This window comes from Glandiceps talaboti, chromosome 1 (assembly GCF_964340395.1).
Source record: "Glandiceps talaboti chromosome 1, keGlaTala1.1, whole genome shotgun sequence".
Classification (NCBI taxonomy): domain Eukaryota; kingdom Metazoa; phylum Hemichordata; class Enteropneusta; family Spengelidae; genus Glandiceps; species Glandiceps talaboti.
Window position 1 is genome coordinate 14,958,330 of NC_135549.1, and position 21,155 is coordinate 14,979,484.

Here is a 21,155-nt window from a genome sequence, read left to right on the forward strand (position 1 = left end):
CAGGAGTCAATAAACTAGTGTTAAAATCAATATATTTTTCTTTCAATATAAATCTCTTATAAAGATGTACAAATAAATCTTTCTCAAGTTGACAATGAAAATTGAGGAACAACAAATATAACGAAATACAAAAAATAATATCTTCCCTGAGAACTTAGAGGAATTGACTGATTCAAAGAAAAGCAGGTTTAGAACTGATCAGAGTTGATTTTGGAACTGTTCTATAATTTAAAGTTGTAATTTAACGTTTTCACACAAATAAATTATTTTCCCCTTGATTTGCATCTTAAAGCTATTAGGTTTATTCTACATGCTGCAACATATTGGAATGGGTCACATTACACATGCAAGATATTTTCTTCTGGTTCCTGGTACTACTATGATGGCTTAAAGGAAAGCAATTCACAGGGGTCAGGAGTACAGCACTCCCCAGATCAGTCAGCTCCTCAGGGATATTTTACCAGTCATCTTTTGTACATACAAATTTAAGTAGCAGAAGTATGGTTGGTAGACAGACATCTTTCATACTAACTGCTAATTCTTCTACTTGCACAGAACAAGTTATTTAGAGGTACAGTTGTGAACCATTGCGACGTGGTATAGGTATGAACAGCGCATTACAAACTTAATGACTAATTAAAAAAAAATTGCACTGCTACTCCATTTGAAAAAAAAAATGACGCAGGACTGACAGTAGAAAAAAAATTCCCATACCTACTTCCTCCATACCCCCCCAGAAATCAAATGGTTCTCCCCTTATTTGTAATGCAAGCTACAATACCCGTCTCTGTATGTCTCTGTACACTCCCCCTAACTTGACCTTCGATGACCCTTCGAGTGATAATACCCATGATGCTCCACAGTCAACAACATGGCGGCTCCCAGCGAAGTGAAAGCGGCTCCAAAACAACGATGGACGATTTATCATGCGACAGTCTTTCTTTTAACATTCTTTAGGTAAGAAGTTGTAACTGTAGATTTCCATTCTAAAAAAACCCACTTAATTACCATCTCCTTTTGAAAAATAATACGTGTAAACGAGTCTCACTTCCGGGTTTCTGAATGAAAGGCACGATACGTCGATACGATCGATATATTATTGGTGTAAATTAATTTCCAGTTTTTCTCGTACAGTTGTAAGATATCGGTCTGTTTAGGGTTTTAGGGAAATACACCCTCCAGGCTGAAGTTCGGTGTTATGGCACAGTACTATGTATTGGAAACAAGGTTACTTTTTCCACCGTTCCCCATTTCTGTAACTAACTTTAAGGTTCCGAACCAAACAACGTCAGCAAAAATACAAAGCTGTTACTAGAGTTAGATATATCTACATATTATGTTGTATCATTCTTTCATTGTGTTCAGTTTTGACTCTTCTCAAAAATAATGATATGAGTTTATCGTGTTATTTTGTGGAACTTAATTGTAAATTTCTTTTTCTGTTTTCCTTGCAGTTATTCTCTCTTCCATGCTAACAGAAAGACCTTCAGTAATGTAAAAACCAGTCTTCAGTCTGAATGGACACCAAGTTTTCACAACTCAACGATTTTGCCCCCGCATCCTGACAAGGTACTATGAATATCCAAAGTTCTTATTTCCTTCAGTGAAAATGCTATGAATATTCATTGTTCATCTACTGCATATGTAATTCTGTTGACACCTGTGAAGCAATGTGGCCCAAAGGGAAAATCTTCGAATGATGCACAAATGTTCAATTTGATGTTTCTCTGAAATCACAAGTAATTGTAGATGATATAAAATCATGGAACGACTCTCCAGAACCCAAAGTTTATGAAAATGCCATTATTTCTTGTTGTAACTTGTAGTGTTAGCCTTTAAATTTAGCAAATATGTGGTCAGATGATAAACATTTGCGTGAAAATGAAATTCCTCCAAAAAAAAATGTGAACTAGAAAGCGTAGATTAAATATTCTTTTCCAAGGATGTAAATTTCGACAAAAATTTGATGTTTTTCCTTAAAATGAGCATACTAATTTTAAAAAGCTATACCATATACAAGTATAGGGGGTATTCAGGGGACAAAGCATTGATGATGCTTGCAAATGATGTCTTGAGTCATGAAAAACAGATTTTCTATTAGAGTCTGGGGAAATCACGTTCCAACTACCCTACGCCAGAAGTCACACAGTACATTTCTTTCAAGTCGTAAAAAATGGGCTTACGAGGCATGTTTGTTGTAATTAAGATGTATGAGTCACATGAGAAGTGCTGACTTGTTGCAAAGGTACCAAAATCATTCAGTCTGCAATGTTGGACATGAAGTATTCCCCAGCCTGCACACTGTTCTAGGAGCTATACTTTACTGTGCAGGTGAGTTTGGAGTCGGTTTCATTAGACTCTTGCTTGGGGAGGTTTCGTAGGCAGAGCCCCCAGTGGCGAGAGTCTGGGTAACCGTGACAGTGATGAAATGTTTTGTTGCCTGCTTGTAACCATAGGCAGACATCAGACAAACAGACATTACATAGAATAGCAACAATCAGAAAAAAACTTATGATTGTGATAATAAATATCACAGCTAGGCATAGACAAATGAATAGATAGAGGTGTAATAGATTTTTTTTTTCATTCTGACAGATCTGGAATAACCACTGTTTATTTGAAACTGACCGTGATGCAGAAACTTTCCTCGGTATTTTAGATTCGATATTTTTATTTTCATATGCAGTGGGTCTTTTCATTAGTGGTATTCTTGGTGACAGGTAAGTGACTTTTCTAAATTTGTACTTTGTTTTATTTTGTCACGAATTGGTAGTTGTTCACCATGTCCTAGTCATGTCATTTGGATGACACAGTTCCATCATGTTAGGATAACTTTGCACACTGTTTAGCTCCACTACCAGTGACAGTGACGTCTTCTCTGAAACAAGCTGACTGATTGCTTTGTTATTTGATGTACACGTCCCATGGGTAGGGAGTCTATTCAGATTTGTTTATGCCAAGTTGATATGTGTAATTTTCTGTTTCTGGCAGATTTTGGGGTATAAATTTGCCATCAGTTACACCCCCATTGGGTGGAAAAAAGTCTATTTTATCATGATAACAACTATAGCAGTGAACAATTTATACCACTCATAGAATGAAGAAATTTGTTTTGAAGCCATAAGCTTTCATGATAATGTGAGGTATGTTCTGTAGGGAAATTTTTGACCGAGTTTATCAGGTGATGTTGACCACAAACACTTCACCACTATGGTTAGTTGAACTATTTCTAGACAATGGTTATTAATACAACATCACAGATTCACCTTGCCCATCTCCAATCATGTTCCTGTTATGTAACAAAAATAAAAAACAGGAGCTTTTTCAACCACTAGGTCGCTTGTTACACAATGACTACAAATGTAATGGGTGTTCGGTTGCCAAATGGTTAACTCATGTGCCTCCTACCACTGCAGTCTGGGTTCAAGTTAGCCAAGTGCTGACTGGAGTTTGATTAAAAATCTGCCACATCTGTATGTAAGAATCGCGATGCTCAGTTTGATCCTGCTGAACAATGTAGGTTTTTCCAGGGTTTTGGGCATGAGGGCGCTGTTCAGAGGATGCCTTGGTTTGATTAAAATTTTACCAGATTTGTAAGAAGGGTGATTCGTAGTTTGACCCTAGCGAGCAATGCAGGTTTACCCTAAGGACTTCGGTTTCCTCCTGCTTTAACATGAGGGCTCCAGGGTACTGCACAAGTGACAACCATAGACTATATATTTATGAATTTTATGTGGTTTGATACAGAGTAATATTGTTGTTAACACAAATGGTGCAGTTCCTGACAATTGTACTGTTACTAGTAATCACATACAAAAGCCATAACTTACTACTGTACCTGTAATACTGAAACTATCAATTCTATTTTGCTTTGTACAGATTTGATCTAAGGAAAGTGTTGGCATTTGGCATGTGTTCATCAGCTGTTATGGTGAGATATACATTTGATTACACATTATATTCCCCCACAGTTCAACATGAGTGAGTTGTGCATGTTTTATGAAAAAATGAAAGTAAGTGAGTGAAGATATAGATCAGACCCTAATTCTTAAAAATCTTCTTTGTTCTGTAATATGAATAACAGAAGGGGACATATTACTGTATGTCAAAGATTACTAATGGCAAATATCTTATGTTATGAGAATGTTCCAGCTGAATGAAGAGAAATATTGAACTTGCACAAGCTTAATTTAAGTTATTACACCTCAACATTTTTGCACAAGCTGTCATTGGTCAGAATTGAATCACATGATCTATTGCCCACGTGTACTATATATAATTACATAATAGCTGTGGGGACAGTTGATCTCCTACAAATAATGCAGGCCATGTCCATAATAGAAGCTTATATGCAAGTACAATTTTGAAATGCATCATCAAAGAAAACTTTTCTTCTATTGATGACGAATGATGATGAATGAAGAGTGGCTATGTGAATGACTGGACCAATGAGTGTACGGTGTAATAAAATTAATAACACATGCACTCGGCTTGGGCATCATCAAAATTTTGGTAAAGAGTGCCAACCCCTGTGCAGGCACTAAATTGTGATATTGCCCTCGCTGGCATGTGTTATTATTTAAATAAAATGTGTGGAAAACAATGGTGATTCTGATTGTTTTGAACACCAGAAAATGATAAACCAATGAGATAGAGACATATTGTCATGATGTAGCAGAACCAGGGTATAAATCCCATATTTTTTGTTTGAATGTGGTCAACCTGGCTTGTGTGTTGTATAATGATTTGTACATGGTCTCTGGAACTCTAGTAACCATCACCAAATATTTGTCCCATCATAGAATCGTATATATTTAGATATGAATTCTTGTTATTCTCTGTTTACAGGTGTTCATCTTTGGTTGTATAAGTGAATGGTTTAGTATTTACAATAAAGCTTTCTATGTTATTTTCTGGATTCTAAACGGTCTTTTACAAAGTACTGGTTGGCCTGCTGTTGTTGCTGTGATGGGTAACTGGTTTGGAAAGTCTAGGTCAGTGTCAATATTTTGACAAGAGTTACTATTTGTATTGTCAAAATTTTGATTTACTTTTATAGTCAAAATTTTGTTTTACACACTGTGCTCTGTGTTATGAACATCGAATGGAACACATAGGTTCTAAAAAATTGATTTGGTAATGTGTATGTTTGCATTCACATTTAAGTGGTTTTCACAGTGTCTTTTATCACATAGAAGTTCTATTTGATAGAAATGTGAGATTGACACTGACTTTAATAGAAGTGTAATTAGTTTAAAATTGTGTATTAAAGAAAGATCTTAGCGGTATATATACAGGGCAAGAGGGAGAGGTTGCTATAGAAACAACGAAATACATTCATTTCACCAAATTCAAATAATTTATTTTCACTTAGGTAGAATAAAAATGGGTGGATATTGATGGCAAATAAATGTTTTTTTTTATCTAACTTTTTTTCACATTATAGTCATGGTGTGATTTAGGTTTGTGGAGTGCATGTGCATCTGTTGGTAACATTTTCTCATTTCACATTTAATATTTAGCCGTGGTGTGATTTTTGGTTTATGGAGTGCGTGTGCATCTGTTGGTAATATATTTGGAACATTAATGGCAGCCTCAGTTCTAGATTATGGTTACGAGGTAAGAGACTTCCACTAATAATGATTTAACTACACATGGGTATGTGAAAAGCCAAGTAGACTGATAATTCTGTTATAGAATGATGCCATTATAAGTGGACACGTGTCCTAATTCAGGTGCACATGTCTCCAGTTTTAAGTTTATAAAACATTTCTGTTCACATGTAGAAGGACAAGGTCATTGTAGTTTTCAGGAAAAAGTAGACGGGCACAAGATGGATGTGAAATAATCCTCGGTATTCAAAAAGTAAAGGAAGATTACTATTTGCTCTAACCATGGATGTTGTTGATTTTTGTCAAGAGACACTGGAAAAGATGGATGTGAAAAGTAGACCACAGTATTTAAACAATTTGGCTCCCACCTTTCCGGTCAAAACTCTGCTTCCTGATAGTGGCACTTCAACACAATCAAGTAGTTACATATGAATAAAACTTTGCACTGCAACAAAATACTTGGATAAATCCTAGTACAAAGTTTTTTATTTTAATTTGTAACCTACACAGATGAGTCTTCATCATAATAACTATCATTTAGGTTTTTGATTACCACAGAAGAGCTAAGTGATGGATGTAAAGGAGTGGAAAAATGCATCATTATCAATTTTCATTGGCTATTTGCTAACCCATACCACACTGAAAAAGATTCAGTTGCCTTTCATACATAAAAGTTTGCTACTGACACTTGCTTCACACCTTTACTTCATTCATTTTCTCAACTAGCTTTGTTTTAAATGTACCCTCTAGATTGTTAGTGTAAATAGCTTCCATTCACCACATTGTCAACAATTTTACAATTTCTTTCATGGCAAATACATAAATGTGAGAGGGACATTGACTAGAATCTGTATTGAACACAAAAGATTGTTAAAACAAAAGTTACTGACACTATGTTTGTGTGGGGGCGCTATAACTTGGCTTGTTACCTATGTCTTTATTGACATTTGTCCACTGTATTTGATCATAGTCCCTCCACGTTTGATTCAAGTTCAGAATAAGTGTCACCAGCATACTTCATGTAAGTCACTTAACTGTATATTACCTAGGTAGCCATATGTCTACAGAATAACTTACTATTTGTTTTTGTGTGCAGTATGCATTTTTGTTTACATCAACCGTACTGTTTGCTGCTGGAATTGTGGTATTTTTTGGTCTTGTTCCAACACCAAAGGATGTGGGTAAGTACAGATCCTATTTTCATAGTCATTCATTTCAATAACTTCCAATGATTAGATGATTAATAAACACCTACTACATTTCCTGTGTTGTGATTCGTCAATACGTGGTCATGTGGTATGTAGAGTTTATGCACTGTTGACTGTTGATGTTTACTGGTCAACAATTGTTTAGTGCTGTTGCCTGTATGGACAACAGGACTAGCAGCTGTTGACTGATGATGTCATACGTGCATGCGTACATGTTGTCAAAACAAACGAACCTGGCATCTTCTGTTGGCTCTGAGAGTCATGTGAGCATAGAAACTCCATGTTTTGTACAAATTTCTGAAGAGAAACTTTTCTGAACTATCATCACTGTTGTCATGTGTTAACGGAACAGTGTGCTGAGGGAGTGAGAATGTAGTAAGTGTGTTACAAAACACATGTTGACTGATTGTGCTTGTGCAACATAATACATCAGTTTCCCTCGGGCCTGTGGGTCACCCCAACACTGACTGTTTCCCCTCAAGGCGTCGCCCTCTGGGAAACAGTCTGTGTTGGGAGGACCTACAGTCCCTCGAGGAAACAGATGTGTGCTGTCGGCCTCACGATCAGTCAACATGTGTTTGCCATATCATAATCCTCAGAACCAACATGGCTGACACAAGGTCATAGGTCACCCATCATTGGTTTGGGTTTCTTACATATTTCAGTAAAATTAACATTACATTTGTTTGTGTTTGGGATGAAAATCGTAATCATTCAAGGCATATAATGAAATGGTTGCATTTACCAAAATATTTTGGTAGACATGGTGAATTTTTAGCTGTTCTTTAACTTTATATCAATTTGACTGCCTACTTGTGATTTCTTGCAAGTGTAGTGTTCATGCTTTCATTAGCAACACATCAGTTTTAGTCCAAATCAACTACTAGTTAGCTTTTCATTGGACTTTCAGAAAAGTGTTGTGGTCTATGTCTCGACAGAAGATTATCAACCTTTTCTATATAAGTCTGTTTCCCTGTTTTGTGAAAATATCTTCCCCCCACCTCTAGTACAATTGGCTCATGCCAGTTGATTTAGAAGTAACTCAAAAAGAGCACGAGAGTTTATTAATAGACATTGGTCTAGTACTCCAAAAAATACAGTAAAAATGACAGTAGATTTTTTATCAAATGCTGCACTAAATCAATTAATGACTGATAACAGCACCAATGTGGACTACTTGTCAAGGCTGAGAAATAACAGGATGACACAAAAGTGTTTTTGCCTTAGGTTTTGAATTATATGTAAATCTGTTGCCTCTTTCATTAAGATCACACTGGATGCAAATCTTAAGTTTAAGTTGTTTTGTTTTTTGTTGCCAGGGTTACCAGTGGCTGATGAAGATGTTGATAGTATTCAAATCAAAAAGGAAGAACCAGGTACAGTGTATTTATCAGTGTACATACTGTTTGGGGAAATGGTAAGACTTGGGAAGTCTGGCACCAAAAGAATATAGTTGTAGACAGTATTTCACTTCAAGTAAACAAAATGAAGAGATTTAAATCAGGTATCGAGATATTCCAGTCTATGCTCGGAGTACTGCAGAGTAGTCATTGACAATTGTTTTTATGAAATGTGGACATTTGAAGGTAACGTTGCCCTCAGCATTACCATATTTTTCATTTCTCATGAAACCATACAGTTGAAGTAAGTGACAGGTGCTCGTATGTAAGTGGTAGGTAAAGATGAATTTGTCCATAAATGATACAGTGACAAATAACTAATTCAGTATTGCTGCAGTTCTATATAGTAAATATAAACTTGGCAATTTGTGTGCAGGAAAACTGGTTGTCGGTTGATAATATTAGAAATACATGTATAATGTACTTTGAAGAACTTATATGTAGTTATGATGGAATGAATGGAATGCATTAGAATTGAACCACTACATTGTGGTTTAAACACAGGGAGCAGCGAGCATGTAATTGATTGATCGATTGATCAATTTAATGATTGATTTATTATTTGGTTGAATGATTGAGCGATTGAATGATTAATTTTTGTGGTGAAATAAAACTTATTTTCTGTGTGAGATTGATCAATTCACTCATTGATTTTTGTGGTGATATCAAACTTTTTCTTCTTCTTTCCCTGGCTACTTTTCTCTCTTTCAGCTGTACATAACTATCTCTTTATTGACTAAATAAAGACACATTGTCCATTCTTCTCTTATCTAAATTAAAACACCCCTAATCTCATAATTAGCAGGGTTTAGATACCATGAAAATTTGCTTTATCTCTTATCTACTGGGTGATTATCACATCGGACAAACACTCAAACATGCACTAATAAGGAAGAAAGAGAGACTCTTTCACAAACAAAATAAGTTTTATTTCACCACAAAATTAATCATTTGAATTGATCAATCATTCAATCAAATAATAAATCAATCAATAAATCAATTGATCAATCACATGCTCGCTGCTCCCTGTGATTTAAATACCTTGTTGGCAAAACCATCAACACACATGTATTGTAATATGTATCTCAAAATGTATGATGATGATGATGACGTTGGTGATGATGATGATGATGATGATGATGATGATGATGATGATGATGATGATGATGATGATGATGATGATGATGATGATGATGATGATGATGATGATGATGATGATGATGATGATGATGATGATGATGATGATGATGATGGTGATGGTGGTGGTGGTGGTGGTGGTGGTGGTGGTGGTGGTGATGATAATGATGGTGGTGATGATAGTGAAGATGATGATGATGATGATGATGATGATCTTTCTCCTCTTATAGAACCAACCATGTATGAGGTGTATGAAGATGAAGAAAATGATGATAAACAAGCTTTGTTAGGTTCTAGTGCTAGCCATGTTAGCCAGGAAAGACCAAAGGCTATTGGATTTATTCAAGCTTTCTGCCTACCTGGAGTTTTATTGGTATGTCCTTAACTACACTCCCAGACTCTCTCTGCAATGTCTATGGACAAACACAATCAAACACTTTCACACACACACACATACACACACACACACACACACACACACACACACACACACACACACACACACACACACACACAAATATACGCACACATACACACACATACACATGCACACACAAACACATACATACACACACACAAACACACACACACACAAATACACAAACACGCAAGCACGTGCACACGCACACACACATACATACATACACACACACACACACACACATATACACATATAGACACTAAACATTTATAGCGGTTCACAAATGTACAGTGGTCCCTTCCAAAATGATATTTTCATGTTTTGGCAACAGTGTAAAAATTGCCACATTATTAAGACCTCACTCTGAACAATACACTCGAGTTAAAGAAGCTTCTGATCATAACTGAAGAGGAGTTATCTAACAAAGAGACTTGACATGTTGGATGTGGCAGTCTGTTTGAAAAAGAACCAAGAACCATTATGTGATAGTGGTCACAGCTAAAAAATCTGTGAGTGTCTAATGTAATAAAAGAAAGCAGTGAGTAAGAAGTTTTGTTATTATGAGTGTAGTTTATTTCTGCAAATGTCCATATTAAACGATGTTTCTTCTATTTTTCTTTCATTGTAGTTTGCCCTGTCCTATGCCTGTTTAAAGTTAGTCAACTACTCTTTCTTCTTCTGGCTGCCATTTTATCTTAACAAAAAATTTAATTGGCCAGAAAAAGTAGCTGATGAGATCAGTATATTTTATGATGTCGGGGGAATAATAGGTAAGACATTATATATATTGTACAATTCTGCAGATTCACTTGTTCTAATGTCCGTATCAAACAAGACTTTGATACTTGTCTCTCTTATTTTACTATTTTACTTTCTTGTCGTCTCAGACATTTTCTCGGATCTTGTGTACTGATTAATTTACTGGACATGTTTCAATTACTTGAAATAAATTACACACATCACCAAATCTTAGCATCTTACTTGAATGAAATAAATTACACACATCATCAAATCTTAGTGTTTTTAAGTTCAACACAGAGAGATCTGAAGACTGAATCACACAACGTTTTTTAGTACAATGCAGAGAGACAGGCTACAATAGAGAATCAATGTACATAGACGAAATAGTCTTGGCGACAGACAAATTATGCACTTTCCTTTAATTAAGGTAGAATGCACCTCAGGAAACAATTCTCTCCAAACTTTGGTACATTAAAGCTTAATCCTGGTCCTTTTAAAATAAAGCCAGTGAAAGAAATTTAGGGATTCACTGTCTTCTTTCAAGGAAATAATCAATCTGTTCTTTTAACATAGAGTTAACATAGTATTTGGTGGCCATCTTGGATTCTAAAAGTACTAAATTGTGATATAATTTTGAGCTTTATTTTAAAAAATTTGAATGGTGACCCCAGATTTTTTTAATTAATTTTAACTGAGAATGGGTTAGAGTTTTCTTGTACAAAGTAACAGCAAAAATTTATTATATAATGTATGGTTTAGGCACATTCTTTGTTGAATTCATGAAGACTCTTCATCTGTCGTGGTATGTGATGCTAGTAGTCCTATCATTTTATTATGTGGTCAGTAACATGTCATGTGGGTATCTCTTTCCTAAATATTAGAGATATGATTCTGATGTTATACCAGTGTTCATTTTGAAGTCGATGTCACCTTTTGGTTTCAGTATAGGTTATTATATATAAACAGTAGCATACCCCTCTCAGCTATGCCACAATATCACAGTGAGAAACAGGAAGTTTAGTCTACTATGCAGTGTAAACATAACCGATAAGTATACCATGCAGAGGACAAGAACAAAGTCCATTTCAAGCATTTGTTTCATAACATTTTGGTGATAGCATACCATCAGAAATACTTGTAATGTGGTATTCTACAATTGATATAATCTTGTTTATACATTTGTACAACTATAATCTCTACAGACATGTATCAGAAACCACCTGTTGTTTGCAGACTTTGTGTCAAGAAATTCACACTTTCTCAAATTAAAATTTTTGTGGGTTGTTTTTTTCTCATATACAGGTGGTACTATTGCTGGAGTTATCTCTGACAGAATGAGAACCAGATCACCAGTACTAATAACTATGTTAGTGTTGTCACTGGGTGCATTGTATGGCTACAGTGGTAAGTTGTTATTGTACAGTGGTGCAATTCCAGATCACTAGTACCTAAATAACTATGTTAGTGTTGTCACTGGTTGCATTGTATGGCTATAGTGGTAAGTTGTTATTGTACAGTGGTGCAATTCCAGAATGAGAACCAGGTCACTAGTACCTAAATAACTATGTTAGTGATGTCACTGGTTGCATTGTATGGCTATAGTGGTTAGGTCCTGACAATTACAGAACTCAGTGATGTCATCACTGAATTTCTTGGGAAAAAATTACGAATTTTACATAGGGCTTGATTTATCTTGATAGCCACAAATCATGGCCAAACAGGGAAGGAAACCTTAAGTTTAGATCTCTGTGTCCATAGTTACTGTCAAGTCTTATTTTGAAATCCAACACAGTTCCGGTTTGAGTAACTTGTTCAGGTATACTAAGCTTGTTCCATTCAGATATAATTCGTTTCCTTCAGTCCAATCGAAAGTTTGATTCTGCCAGTTTTAAGTGAATGTCTTTATGTCCTGTGATGTTGACTAAGTGTGAACAGTTTATCTAGTGTACTTTCACATACGGTGAGATTTCATTGAAGCAGATAACCTTAGTCATGACTTAGTATACTAAAGACCTGTGTTATCTCTTTGCTATTCTGATTTTCCATTATGTGCAGTGCTTACATATGTGTGTATCTGTGCCTGTGTGTGTATGTATATGTATGTATTTATGTATATGTATGTATGTATGTATGTATGTGTGTATGTGTGTATGTATGTATGTATGTATGTATGTATGTATGTATGTATGTATGTGTGTGTGCATGTATGTACGCATGCATACATACATACATACATACATACATACATACATACATACATACATACATGCATACATGCATACATGCATGCATGCATGCATGCATGCATACATACATACATACATACATACATACATACATACATACATACATACATACATACATACATACATACATACATACATACATACATACAGCGTACTGAAGGCCATAATTTTCATGGAATATTGTAAGACAGTAAACTATTATTTTTTTGTTTTTCTCAGTTTCACCAGATAATAAACATGTCAATGCTGTGCTTATGACAGTTGCAGGTGAGTTCTACTTTTTAACACATTTTTTCTGTGTAACCTATGATGATCAGCTTGACTTTTCCATGGATTTGTGTGAATTATTTTTCAATAAGTTGCGTGCGTAATCTTCAAACATTTCAATGTGAAAGTCAAGTAGATATGCAGCAACTGTATACCACTCTCTCCACTCCTCACTTTCTCCAAAACTCATGTTTTTTAGCACAACTGCATGAAGTGAGGTTCAGCATGCATAAGCATCAAGTTTTTTGTGTCTGTCTGTCTGTCTGTCTGTCTGTCTGTCTGTCTGTCTGTCTGTCTGTCTGCCTGTGTGTGTTTGTGTGTGTGCAGATGTATGTGTGTATGTATGTCTCTCTGTGTGTGTGTGTGTGTGTGTGTGTGTGTGTGTGTGTGTGTGTGTGTGAACAACTTAAAATGAGAAACCAATGAATCGATTGCTTATGGTTTGTAGATGAAAATTTGTTCAAATGAAAGTGATCCGATCAATGGTTTTCAAGTTACATCCAAAAGAGTGATTTTCTGTCTAAATGTATGGTTACACAATTTACATAATCACTTGGCTAAAGTCCATGGGTTGTTCCATTATCCTGTAGGGGGTGTTTTCATGTTTGAGGTGTGTTTCTCTCGCGCCACGTGTATATCAAACATTGGGTTTCAGTTGTGCACTTTGCCATAATATTTTTATCGGAATCCATGTTGTTGTGTGTAAATTATGATTGTATGTATCTGTATATATGTGGCTATTAATAGATGTTGTGTCATTGATATCCCAGTATTAAACCATCCAGAGTCTGTTCCAAAGAACCTATACAATGTTTTCGGTACAGGTCACTGTGCACATTACCCAGGCCTTCTAATTTTGGAAGTCATCCTGAAATTTGGGGGGTCAAAACAAAATATGACTATTCTTACATTTTGACATTACAAATTATGAAACACAAATGTACAAGTTGAGCACAAATATTGATTATTTAGCAGAGAAGATGTTCATCATTGACTCGAGAACTTCGCAAGATTCAAGTGATAAACTGTCTCATCATTGGTACACTAAATCAACACGTGTTAACGTGTTATGGATATAAGCATTCATACATTACCTTGTATTCAATATACTAGTATTCTATAATAATATAATATGCAGCTTCAAAACAGCACAATATATGACTTTCACCTTAAAATACCTCAAAAATGAGGTAAAATAAAAGTTCATGTAACATGTCGAAATGTCGACTCTCTCTCTCTCTCTCTCTCTCTCTCTCTCTCTCTCTCTCTCTCTCTCTCTCTCCAACGTCTATGGTTTTTAGTCATCATTTGAATCTAGGTCACAGATATCTGACAGCAAAGGACACATATTCTGCTGGTACACACACAGTGAACAACAAACATACAATGGTTGTATGCTAAACTAGGTTACCCACCCTGATTAACTAAATCTAAATCATTGTTATCAATTTTATTTTAAAACATCAGAGAGACACCCTGCAACCAGTCGTCATATTTCCACCAAAAATGTCATTTTGTCTCCAGAAATCCATTGTATTAGAGTACGCAATATATATTTAGTAATTACAATGATAGAGCCAAATTCAGCATGACAATATTAAACACCTCAATGGCAGAATAGATGTTTGCCCAATTGTACTGGTTGACTGACATTTTTCACCATTCAACCAAGGAAAATACACATGACCTAAGGAAGGAGCCTTGTCGCTACAAGTTGTGCCAAAATTAACCCTTGGGTCATCAATATATTTTCTGGATGATAAAAATATTGGGGAATAATATACATAAATGTAATATATACCTCCTCTAGCATAATTTATGACATTCTGACTCATATTTCAAGCAGTGCAGGACCAGTGATGTAGACGCAAGTTGTCATGATGTAGAATGACCAGGGTATAAAAACTAATGTTTTTTGTTCAAACATGTTCAACCCGGCTTGTGTATACTATAATAAGCATTTAGATATCACTCTGTTTTGGGAAACATCTCTTGGTGTAATGATATATGAGATCCACAGTAACAAGTGAATAATAGATAAAGACAGAACAAATTTTGAGGTTTCCTATTGATGTGTGCCTGTGTGTGTGTGTGTGTCTCTGTGTGTGTGTGTGTGTGTGTGTGTGTTTGTGTGTGTGTGTGTGTCTGTGTGTGTATGTATGTGTGTATGTATGTATGCTGTATGTATGTATCTATGTAAGAGTGTGTCTGTGTGTGTCTGTGTGTATATGTGTGTGTGTCTGTGTATGTATGTATGTATGTATGTATGTATGTATGTATGTATGTATGTATGTATGTGTGTCTGTGTATCTGTGTCTGTGTGTGTGTGTGTGTGTGTGTGTGTGTGTGTGTGTGTGTGATGTGTGTGTGTGTGTGGGGGGGGGGGGTAATATTACTGGAACTAAGAAGACATTGTCCACACATTTGTAGCCTAGGACATCCCTTTACTGATATATACTACTGTGTTTGTACAGAAAATTTGAATTGTATTACACACACACGATATCAGTGAAGTGTGTTCAGACACCCAGGCAGACTTAGTATACTAGAGCTGATATAAACCAGATTAAATATTATACTGGTACCTTCATCTTCACTTTTCACAACCAGAGTTTTAAAATAGTCATTGTTGTATGCTTATGTGTTACAGCTAGGGAGCCAATGGTTCATTGTTCTTTATTTCACATGAAATTTCTACTACACAAAATGAACAGATCACTCTTTATTTGTTTGTTTAAAATATTGGGTTGAACACCAAGTTGGAAAACACGAGTTCCAACCATTGCATGGAAGGCATGTGTAATGTAAAATGAGGTCCACAGGCTCTAAACCTGAATATTTTATCACAGTCTACTTTTGAATTCAATGTTCAAAGAAATTTGTGTTCTTGTACTTTCTGGTTTGACAGTTGTGATCGCTTTTCCATGGAGTAAATCTTTAGCTGCATAATTTCTAAGTTGAGTTTGAAATACATGTGTATCAAAAAATGTTGTAGTAGACATGCTGTTTGCCATGGAGTTTTATAAAACCATTGGCAGAAAACTGTAAGAAATGATATTGTTGTAATTTTTGCAAAGTGTGTATATAGATGTATATAGTTTTTGTCAAAAATTACTGACAACTTTGGCAGTGTTGTAACTCATTTTGTGACAAAAAGTACTGACAATTTTGGCAGTGTTGTAACAGATGACATTTTGTGACTAAAATTACTGACAACTTTAGCAGTGTTGTAACATATGACATGATGTGAACACTGGTATCAACCAACACAACAAAATTAGTGTTAGAACATAGCTCTAGTATCACTTGCAATGATCTTTCATATGAATGTTCGACGATGACAATATGATAATTCTGGAGAAAATATGGATGTGTCAATAACTGTCTGAAAACTGAACCTCTCTGAAAATGGAGAAAGTGAGTGTATATTCTTGAGTTTGCAAATATTTCTCAAACCAAAATTTGACTTTAATCTGATGTTTGTACTGTCTTTTTTCATGATTTTTTTGTGTAACTAATCTCATCAATGCTGTCATGTCAGCTGATGTCTGTACTGTTTATTTACAGGATTCTTTGTTGGCGGTGTAGCCAATCTCATCAGTGCTGCAGTAGCAGCTGATCTTGGTAGACAAGATCAAATCAGGGGAAGCAAAGAAGCCCTTGCCACAGTGACTGGTATCATTGATGGTACTGGTAGTATGGGAGCTGCCCTAGGACAGGTGAATCAATCCTCAGTCAATTGAAAAATCTACTTTGAAAAGTGTCGTGATTTACATCTATTGATTCATATTTTGTGTTATACGTTGTTGTTGTTAACATTGTTGCCCTTTCTGATGAACTCATTATATTGTCATACGTCATACATAATCAACCAATCAGCACGCAGCCCGACGATAAGGCAGACGATCAAATCAAAATTTCTTGTGTGATGTAAGTTTCAGTTACAAGTTGGAAAGCGCGTGCATATAAAGAACAGAGTTCCCAGTGTATACTACTACTTGCTTGTATTGTCATTTCTATTACTGCTGTTTTCCGAACCCCTTTTTCTATTGTGAGTCATCCACAAAAAGATTGTAAAGATCCAGTATGACATATGCAGCCTGAAAAGAGTATTTCCATAAAAAAAATTACATTTCCATATTTTCTCTCATCGGTTGGACTGTACACACGAAAATGAAGATAAGATGATAGATTCAACCCTCACTGTTCCATCAGTACAGATGCTATCGTGTAAATGTATATTCATAATGCGAATAATTTGCTATTTCTTTCTTTAGAAACACAGTTCTTCTTTTCTTCTTGCAGGTTTTGGTACCACTGATACAAGAATATCTCAGCTGGCAGTGGGTGTTTTATCTTTTCCTTCTTATGGTAAGTTACTTCATATCAACACTACAAATACTGAATCTACAATGTAATGTTCATCAGAATAGTGGAAACAATCTGGTTTCACATTATTACTATTATTACAGTAATGTGTTGTACAGTCTTTAGTGAATACACCTTATACATCATGTGTAGATTTTAATGAAAGTGGTTGTTACTCAATTTGTTGAGGGTAGGGGTGGGGGTGGGGTACTTGTATTATGTAGCTGTATGTAATTTTGTCAACACGCTTGATGCCAGACTTAAATAACACACATGATCAGAATGAGCTATATGCCCATCCAGGTTTAGTGTGAACTGATCTAATATATTTTTGTTTTATTTTCCAGACATTTTTGACAATTCTGTGTATCCTACCACTATTCATAAAGGATATCATGGCAATGAACTTTTTTTGTCAGAGAAGAAGACATCTTACAATACAGAATGATGACACAATAGGATCCTTGAATAGAAGTGACAATATATGAAAACAAAGCTGATGATGTAGTACACAAATTATGCATATTTATAATGATGTAGTAGTACATGTATGCAAATATGCAAATTTGTAATGATGTAATACACGTCATGCAAATTCTTGATGATGTAGTAGTACACATGCAAATTTGTAATGATGTAGTACACATATACAAATATACAAATTTGCAATGATGTAATACATGTGTCATGCAAATTCTTGATGATGTAGTACACATATGTAGAATTAACATCTACACAAACAATGAAAACTTGTAGTGATGTCATAGATGTGATGTATGAGTAGTCTTGTTTATTTGCCAATTAAGGGCTGTATATGTAGGTAAAATCTGTCCAAGTTCTTGAGGCTTCGGTGTTCCACCACTATAAATTCAGATCTGAGGTTGAATAAGTTTTGATATTATACAAAGTTGTCTTTCAATCTACATGGGTAGCTAAAACATATCAAAAACTCTGAGATTGTCAGAAAAGATATAGGTAGTCTATGATTGAGGATAGTAGCTATTCTTCCAGTGTCATATCATTTACAATGCCCACATACTGGTTACTTTTTGCAATATGTTTCAAGTATGTTATGTATTCTTTCTATTTGGATATACCAGTTGATATGTCTGCCCTCTTCTGCTTTCAATTGTTCTTTTTTTGGTCAAATTTTCATGTATTTGTTGAAATTTTAAAATCAGTACTTTTATTAAGGATCATAAAAAAACACTTTTTAGTCCCCCGGCCGAAGGGGTGACTATTACAATTGGCTCCATCCATTCGTGCGTCCATGCGTCCAGTCCTCAATGATATGCCATTTGTCAGACAAACCTGGCACAAAGGTGACATGTCATATGGTACATACACGTAACTATGTTTTGCAACATATGCAAATTTGACAAAATGGCAGCCATATTTGTAATCAAAAATCAATATTTACAGCATAACTCAAAACTGTAATACATAGAGACTCCATTCAAGTGTCTACCCCCTATTATCAGCTACAAGCGTTCTTTTAAGACATTGACCTTTGACCAATTATCAAAATCCAGCCTCTTCTTGCCTATTATAGACACTTTGTCTCATTTATTTGTTGTCAAGGTGTTTTAAATCATGTCTACATGTAATACAGGAGAGGAAAATATACACATGGTTTAGTTATAGTGCTCATATCACTTTTTACTGAATGGTGGCCATATTTGGAGTAACAAATCAATATATTGCTGCATAACTCAAAAACTTCAATACATAGAATGTTCATTGAAGTTTCTAACCCCATGTAATCATATGTAAAGTGACCTTTGACCTTGAACATATATATATATATATATATATATATATATATATATATATATATATATATATATATATATATATATATATATATATATATATATATATATATATATATATATATATATATATATATATATATATATTTAGTGTAATCCATTTTCATGGTCACTAACTTGTAAAATATGTAATAGTTATGGTACTATCAATGCAAAACATTACTGAATTTACACTTTTTGCTGACTATTATTGTAAGAGGTTTATTTTTCACATAAGCAAAAGACTTTCAAGTAAAGATAATTTTCTAAACCAAGCAACTGATGTCCCTACATCTTCTTGTCAGATATTCATAATAACCATATGATCAATTGAGAACTATTTTATAAAAACATTTGTGTATTTTCCAGTGACTGTTTACCTTATTGACTGGTGCTGGTCACCAGCCAATGACATCAGAGGCTGAAGTTGTTTTCTTGGTACATGGGAGATTTAAAGTGTGATTTTCGAAAGAAATTTGCATTACTCTGCAAGTCACTATGTCACATAAAAATGTGTTGTACATTGTTAAAAGTACATTTTTAAAAGTGTTTAATAATCATGTTAGGTAAATTTTAGTTGAATAATGTACCTATGAAGTGTAGTCATTTTTTTGATGAAAATCTTCAGAGAGATATTTATTCACTCATTGTTAGTGTATTCAGCATACCTTTGTATAAAAAACAATTCTTAGGTTTTATGATGAACTAAAGCACAATACTAGTCGTGAGATTTTTGCTGTCTATTTTATGCAAATGTATGTAAATTAACCAGTAACTGCACCTCACTACTCTACATTAGTATAACCTTTGATGGTCTCACTCCAATGTCTACATTATAACTCAATGAAGGAAAGTTTTCAATTTTAGGTAAAATGAGACTTCCATTTTTAAGGTGGCACGAGTTCATAAATTTTTTACTCATGTGAAAAATACTTTGTATATAAAACCTTGGTGAAACTATTATAACTTTTTATGTCATTACATTTTTGTACTTGCATTGTTAGGACAGTTGATTGCCGAGTATGGTACCTATCAAAAATTGTGTCATTAGAGCATTTGTATGTTATATTTTAATGCCAAGTTTGAGTTGCAAATGATAGGTACGTATGCTTCAGTAAGTAGAATACTATGAGGGACTTTTAAATATGTAGCATAAATCTCGCCCCAGAAATGTATAAAACTTAGCTTGTGCTGTAACTGTTTTAGACAATGTACTATTTTTATAAATGAACATTTGGTCGGGTCTGGTATCCTTTTAGTATACAGAGTAAAATAAAAATATACTGTATGGTGTTTTAAAAGACTCTGACTTTATTTGGAAAAAACAACACTTTTCTTGTAGAAATTTCATTTATTAGAGATGTATATCACCAACAGACTACTTAGTAGTCCATCTTGTATTAGATACCGTCCTGCTTGAACAAAGGAAGGGAATTGTAAAGGTGAATATGTGAATGTGAAAAGAAACATGTTTTAAAATATGTCTGACATGTAAAAGCAAACTTTTTAGCATGTTACATTAAGTTTAAATATTGCCACCATAACTATTGTTTCCTCTCACTGTTTTTTCCTATTTCCTAGAGAAAATAATATTAAAGATCTGGAAAATCACAAGTACAAAATCGATTATTCGTCCTTTACCCTGTGGTCATACCGTAGTGGTATTATTTATTTTTAAGTGACATGCAGTCAGCAAAGCTTCATGCTATATGGAAAATGAGAGAGAGAGAGAGAGAGAGAGAGAGAGAGAGAGAGAGAGAGAGAGAGAGAGAGAGAGAGAGAGAGAGAGAGAGAGAGAGAGAGAGAGAGAGAGAGAGAGAGAGAGAGAGAGAGAGAGAGAGAGAGAGAGAGAGAGAGAGAGAGAGAGAGAGAGATTAATATTAATTAATTAATTACGTTTTCTTAGTCTCTATTTGTTCAAATATATGAATTTCTTACACTGGA

General features: G+C 34.8%; 1 protein-coding gene across 1 annotated transcript; it reads left to right on the forward strand.

Annotated features, from left to right (window-relative positions):
• Nucleotides 1-867: 867 nt before the first annotated feature.
• On the forward strand, nucleotides 868-19,188 carry LOC144436418 (sugar phosphate exchanger 3-like). The gene is made up of 15 exons (XM_078125220.1): nucleotides 868-957; nucleotides 1,455-1,569; nucleotides 2,596-2,720; nucleotides 3,880-3,931; nucleotides 4,849-4,994; nucleotides 5,523-5,619; nucleotides 6,709-6,793; nucleotides 8,140-8,196; nucleotides 9,588-9,730; nucleotides 10,407-10,548; nucleotides 11,822-11,923; nucleotides 12,985-13,032; nucleotides 16,600-16,751; nucleotides 17,338-17,403; nucleotides 17,748-19,188. Exons 1-15 carry the CDS (start codon nucleotides 872-874, stop codon nucleotides 17,886-17,888), a joined length of 1,557 nt encoding a protein of 518 aa, XP_077981346.1. The 5' UTR covers nucleotides 868-871; the 3' UTR covers nucleotides 17,889-19,188.
• Nucleotides 19,189-21,155: the final 1,967 nt, after the last annotated feature.